We start from the raw sequence: 6,563 nt of genomic DNA on the forward strand, positions 1-6,563 counted from the left end.
ATTGTTGAACACACACGGCGCGTACTCGCGTAGCAATTATTCCCGCGGCCTGCGAAACGAGGAAGCAGGCATGCCAATCACCGAAACGAGCGCGTTCCGAAAACAGCACGAAGCACGGTGACAGGCGTGCGCGCGGAGCACAATCACTTCCTACTCGTGCGAAATTCCTCGGGAGAATGATAGCTCACGCAGGTAACACTACTCCGAGCGTTGACGGAAACAAGTGGCAAGTCCGCTCCGTCAAAAACAACGTCGAAAACGCGCCGATCTTCGAGGTACGGAGCTTTCGAGTTCAACGGTCGCGCCGCTAGTACGGGTTGGTACGGACTGCGCGGTGCCTACACTGCCTACTACGTCACCGTCACCGTATCGATCCGCCGCGCCGCGGAGCGGTGGAACGTGATTGGCCAGATCCGGGGGCTCGACTCACGAACCTCTGGCTACGGTCAACGTGACGCTACAATGTCTAGAAGACATCATAACGATGTCTTTAAGATGCCGAAAATCTAAGAGATGTCTTAGATGCTTTGTAGACATCACTTGCTACCTGGACTGTGCGGCGCCGCGGCGCCCGCGCATTCACGCAAATAATACGTGACACGTTCAAAACGTCGGATCGCGAGACGTTGTCGCTCGTGTACGTCCTTTCTCGCGAACGAAAAGAAATTCGATTATACGGGGTGTTGCAACAATATCAATCGTCAACTGAGAAGACGGAAATTAATATAAAAAGTAATTAATTCCTTGAAACTCTGGATCCAAAAAAAGAAATTTCTCGCACAATTAATATTATAATTGGACATTACAATTAATAAATAATCGCGTTGTTATAATTAAATAATATTTACAAATCTTCATTAACTTTCATATCGATATAAATATATTTCGTTATATTTTTTATTTTCTATATCAAAATTATTTTTGATACATTCATTACTGTAAAATTAAATATATAATTGTACTATATACGGTCAATTCTAAAATTTAAAAAGTTTCAGCGTTTCTCAACAGAATATTTACAATCTCTCGTCATATATCATTTGACTGGCATAAAGCCAATTTCTCAATCAAAAATAGATGGATAGGCTACAAAAAATTAGGGTAAAATCGATGCTTTGTTAGAATAAATTTTAGTAATTAATTAAAACCATTATCGAGCTTTCTATAAAATAAATTGCATAATAAAATCGAAATTTATATTACCCTTTTTATTCATTATATATCTATACATTGTTTTTTGCATCGATTTATATAATATTTAAACTTGGATAAATATATGGAATAAGGAAGAGATGGGTATAAATAACACATATCCTACCTAATTAATAATTTTTCCCTATCTACAGATATTTTTTTTTGTAACACCTAACACAGTATTTTGCTTACTCTTATCTCTTTTGTTCAAGAAAAATATTAAAATAATTTAAAGAAATGTAAATAAAAACTTTATATTTTCAAAATCATTACTTTAATTGTAAGTAGAATTAATTTACGTAACAAAACTGTCAAAAATGTCAAAAATTTAATTTATTACTTATGTACTTTACTCATTCAAATTCGCGAAATAAAATTCGGATTCAATAAAATATTTTAATATATATATTTTTTATTTAACATTTAAAATTTTATTTAAAAATTACTTACATAGAACGAGTTCGTTAACATAATTCAATAATAAATAAACGATAATATTAGTTCTTTTAGAGCTCGGTACGTGCGACGTGTGCGAGTATTTCCTCAAGCACAATCGCAAATATATCAATAAACAGGTGACACCAAGGTTAAATATTTGCCCCATAATCAGTTTTTAGCCCATCCATTTTAAGGCAACGGATCTACACGAGATGTAATAAATTTATACGATAATTTATTGTCATAATTTGACATGTATCGAGATTTGCTCTATATTCAATTAATTGTGTGATCGTAGATTCGTTACCTCAGTAAAAAAAAAAGTCTGACTCACCAACCCGATGCGCAACAGGCGGAGTTACTCAGCCACGTAACTACAATGATCCTGTAACACACAAACATAAGATTCAAATTAAAGTAGCGCTCAAAATGATCAACACTTCAAAAGATAATTCTTACACGTATTTTAATATTTGTTTTTCAATAAAATATTTAGCAATACAATTTATCAGGTAAGCAAATTATCTTTACAGAAAAAGATCTTTACGAGAATAAAATTTTAGATAATTTCTCTTTCTTTAATTACTTTTAATTTATCAAGATAAAACAATTCGAATAAATAGAAACGAATTATTAGTTTTATATAGCTTAGATGATACATGCTTACCCCAAGGTTGCTCCGCCGGTGCCCGATGTCTCACTCGGACCTGGTCAGGTCTCTGGGTCTCTCCTCCTCCTCCTCCTCCTCTCACCGCACAGGACACTCGCGAGAAACACTCGCGGATAATAAATTAATAAATTACAATCGCGCGCGGACTAATTATCAATAAAATTTAAGTCTTTCTCGAGCGATACTGTACGACACTCCCGTTTATAAAGATCATGAGAAGAACATTTCGTCAAGTACGCCGTAATATTTTTACAAATGGGCTTTGAAAAAGTCCTTTAGTTCGAACTTGTATAAGTACGGCACTTCCGAAGCAAACGCGACGAACCGGCTGCGGTTTGTTTGTTCAATTAAATCGGCGGACGCGAGGGTACGTTAGCTTTTCCGTCTTTGGATTTTTATCCAAGCAGAACGAGAGTTTTGCTTGGGTAACATCCTCGGAGTACTGCATGGGCCTTCCCACCTCGCCAAGGTCGTACCCATGAGAAGGAATAAGTACTTTACTGTGTAATGTAAAAGCAGGTAATATAAATCAAAGTACGCCGCGTGCCAGTCCCGGTATCATTTCCTCGAAATATTTGAACATTTTCTAACATGGATTTTTCATGCAAATTTGAAAGAGTCGCGACGCCGATTGTCTCTATTCGTTCCGCGTTCGTCACCGCGTTTTCGAAGATGTCGGTAACTTGGCGCGCGACTGCACTATATACGCGAATCAATAAGTGGGCGGCTAGTAAAGACACGCAGTTAATTAATCAAAAATACAATCAAAATTAAATATCGCGCGCACTGTACGGAATCGAGCACGATAAATCTCGCGAATGTACAACTGTATTAAATACCTTGCACAACGAGAAGTCGCGGATCATTAACTTAATTACGTACGCGGCACGAAATATACGAAAATAAAGAAATATTAACGAACGGGCGTTGTATCACGGCATGCTATTATTCGAATCACTCAATACGATTTCACGGTGTGTCACTCGCGGCCCTCTTTCTCCCCTTCGAAGAGAATCGGAGATAGATCGCACTACAATTCCGGCACAGCGTTCAAAGCACGACACTGTTCGAGAGTTCAGATACGTGGCGAGACGAACGATTATCGCCCGCGAATGCACAACGGAACTGCAAATCGCTCACATATTTGTCATATCTTCGCCTCGACGTCCTCGAACGAGCGATTTATTTCGCGCGACTGCACATTCATTCCGACACTTGATACACTTGCAAATTCTTGAGCGCCGCGGAGCCGATTATTCCCGCGGAACGAGGAGCAGGAATGCCAATCGCACGAAGGAGCGCGTTCCGAAAAACACGAGCACGGAGCACGGCGACGGACGCGCGGAGCACGAACACTTCGCAACTGTACGAAATAATTTATCGGGAGAATGATTGAACGATTTCCGTAGGTAAAGGGTATTCCGAACGTCGACGGAAACAAGCGGCAAGGCCACTCGACGACAAGAACAATCGGCCGTGCGTCGATTCTGAAGGTACGCCGTTTCTATCCGACCGTTCAATGTTCAACGGTTGCGCCTAGTATGCCGTCTGGTACTGGTGTGCCGCTGCGCCGCGCCGCCGCCGCATCGGCGGCTCGAAGCGGCGCAACGTGATTGGCCGGATTCGGGGGCTCGACTCACGAGCCAATCGCGTTCGACGTCTATCGGCGGCGGTGCGCGCAAGGTACCTTCCCAGGTAGCAATTAATGTCTAAAAGACATCATAAAGACATCTTTAAGATTTCTGGCATCTTAAAGACATCTTTACGATGTCTTTTAGACATTAATGCTACCTGGGTTAGGAGTTAGGAGTATATATTTTAATTTTTCACACTTTTTAACACACGAATATTAATTTTTCACAGATCTTAAGGTGTAAACTTAAATTTTCCGCATTTCTAGGGTAATTTTAATTTCTCATACTTCTAACATACGTATTTTAATTTTTTACACTTCTATTTTTTAATTTCTCACACTTCTAACATACGTATTTTTATTTTTCACACACAAACTTTAATTTTTTGGCATTTTTAAGGTATACATTTTAATTGGTTTTTACACCTAGATCCGGAGTAGAATCAAAGACAAGATCCAATCGTATTGAAGAATCACTAAACGCTCACCTCCATTGATTGAGAAAATAACGTGACTGTAATCTGATGTAAGCACGACGTTCTGTTGGCTCTCTGTTGATTTTATTGAAATCATTTATTATTCTGACTTGACTGATTGAAAATCGTGCAGAGAAATGTCGATTAAGCAAAGTGCACAGGTAATTAAAAGTTGTTTTGTCGTACAATTCCAAGATAAGAGATAACCTCTAAACCTAACCTCACATTATAGTATACTGCAACTATAATATTATATATATCTTTTAAATTAGCAGTATTATTTGATTGTTATTACGGAATTATTGTAAATTATTTCATTTACCTATTTATTATATTTATTTGTTATGTATAAATATTTAAATCAACATTTCAAATTAAATTCTTAATTAGGAGATGTAACTTGATTATTTGTAACATCTATTTGTAACATGAAAAATTATATTAATTAACAAAATGTTTAATATGGTTCAAAATTTAAATAAATTAAAATTATATTTGATATTTATGTATTATTATTATTAATAAAATGCAAACAAAATTGTAGCGATTATATTACATACCAAAAATAAGTCGATGGAGTAAAGGGATTGGTGCCGAATTGCCACAAGAATTTAAAAAGTTCTGGAGAGAATGGAAGTTACAAAAACCAGCTGCGGTTCATTATATTAAGCAGGAAGGCACTTATGTGAGAAATGAAGAAACTGAGGAAGTGTAAGATATTATATAATTTAATTTCTCTTTTAATAAAATAATATGATTCTTATAACAACCAAGGGGCCTACTCTGTAAACATTAAGGACATTATTATGTGCTTTGCTCATATATAATATACCATAGAAGAGCTGCGTAAAATGCGTTAGGATATCATTAACATTTACAGAATAGGCCCCTTAACATGTAAATGTATTATAAAATATTTGTAAACATATTCATACACACAAACAGGTCTTGCTTATAATAATTATATTAATTTTATTTGGAACAATCTGCTTACAGACGTCCAGTACAAAATGTACCAATACCTTTGATGTATCCTAAAGAGGTTGATGATGGTATATGGGGAGGAGAAGCTGTCGTTCAAGGCTTTAAGAAAAAAGGCTTATTTAAGAGAAAAGTCCCACATTTTTGGTTTCCTCAGCTGAAGAAATCTGTTGTCTATAGCGAAGTTCTTGATACACATATGAGAGTTGTTATTACCGACAGAGCACTCAGATTAATTCATGAAAATTATGGATTTGATCATTATTTATTGAAGGTGCATTAATCCTTAATCTAGTAAATAAAGAAAACGGAACTACACATATTGCAAGCTCTTTGACAGATCCATTATATAAAACTTCTTGAGTTACTTACAGACTATTATTTACAGACACCAGCCTGCGACCTGAGATCTTTACTTGCTTTAAGACTGAAACGTCAGATACTTATCGCACTAGCAGATAAGACTTTATATCCTAATGATCCAGAAAAGCGTACAGAAATATACGCTAAGTACGAGCAATATCTTTCGGCTGTAAGAAATTTATTTATATATTGTACATACGTAATAAAAAATTAGATTAGATTAGACATTGGATATTAAACTGAAAAGAATATTTTCTTTTATTGTTTTAATATTGATAGCTGACACAATTCACATTACATTGAATACACGTGTAATTATTACAATATTATATTTCCAGTACACGAGAGAAGAAATAGAATGGTATGGTTTAACATACAAGGAAGCCTGTAAGAAGTGGTTACAATTAAATGAAACAGAACCACAACCTTTGAAAGTCCAGTATAGATCAGAATTAATTGCCAAACTCAAGGAGAATAAAATCAAAGAAGCTGAAAACGTAGATGTTGTATTACCAGAAAAAACGTATGTAACTATGTACTATATCTACTATTCATCATGTTTATGTCGTTATTCCAAAATTTATAAGTAAATTTCTTTTTTACAGAAGTACTTGGTTAAAAAGATTAAATCCTTTCTCCAAAAGTCCGAAGACCGAATAGATAAATTTTGTCATGTATCATGAAAACAAATTTTTGAAATTACTAATTTCTTGGATATAATAATTTCCTTTCTTTGGGATATACATTTTCTAACAGTTATGAATAATATAATGTAGAAAATAAAATAAATTTATTAGAACTACCAAGG

At 35.7% G+C, this 6,563-nt stretch overlaps 1 protein-coding gene across 2 annotated transcripts; it reads left to right on the forward strand.

The window, feature by feature from the left end:
* The first annotated feature begins 4,408 nt into the window (after nt 1-4,408).
* Mrpl28 (mitochondrial ribosomal protein L28) lies at nt 4,409-6,561 on the forward strand. Of its 2 annotated transcripts, none has more exons than XM_071773308.1 (6): nt 4,409-4,572; nt 4,956-5,122; nt 5,408-5,666; nt 5,781-5,924; nt 6,094-6,278; nt 6,361-6,561. In XM_071773308.1, the coding sequence occupies exons 1-6, from the start codon at nt 4,549-4,551 to the stop codon at nt 6,413-6,415; spliced, it is 834 nt and encodes a 277-aa protein (XP_071629409.1). In that variant the 5' UTR covers nt 4,409-4,548; the 3' UTR covers nt 6,416-6,561. The 2 variants fall into 2 exon arrangements, with proteins under 2 accessions (XP_071629409.1, XP_071629411.1); XM_071773310.1 differs by having other exon boundaries at nt 6,364-6,561.
* The last annotated feature ends 2 nt before the right edge of the window (nt 6,562-6,563 follow it).

Source organism: Temnothorax longispinosus, chromosome 3, assembly GCF_030848805.1.
Source record: "Temnothorax longispinosus isolate EJ_2023e chromosome 3, Tlon_JGU_v1, whole genome shotgun sequence".
In the NCBI taxonomy this organism is placed as follows: domain Eukaryota; kingdom Metazoa; phylum Arthropoda; class Insecta; order Hymenoptera; family Formicidae; genus Temnothorax; species Temnothorax longispinosus.

Excerpts from the sequence above, each read along its gene's own strand:
- Mrpl28 (XM_071773308.1), top strand. The coding sequence starts at position 4,549 with ATGTCGATTAAGCAAAGTGCACAG. Across the intron at positions 5,925-6,093 it reads ACGAGCAATATCTTTCGGCT|TACACGAGAGAAGAAATAGA; the intron begins GTAAGAAATTTA and ends TTATATTTCCAG. Across the intron at positions 6,279-6,360 it reads GTTGTATTACCAGAAAAAAC|AAGTACTTGGTTAAAAAGAT; the intron begins GTATGTAACTAT and ends TCTTTTTTACAG.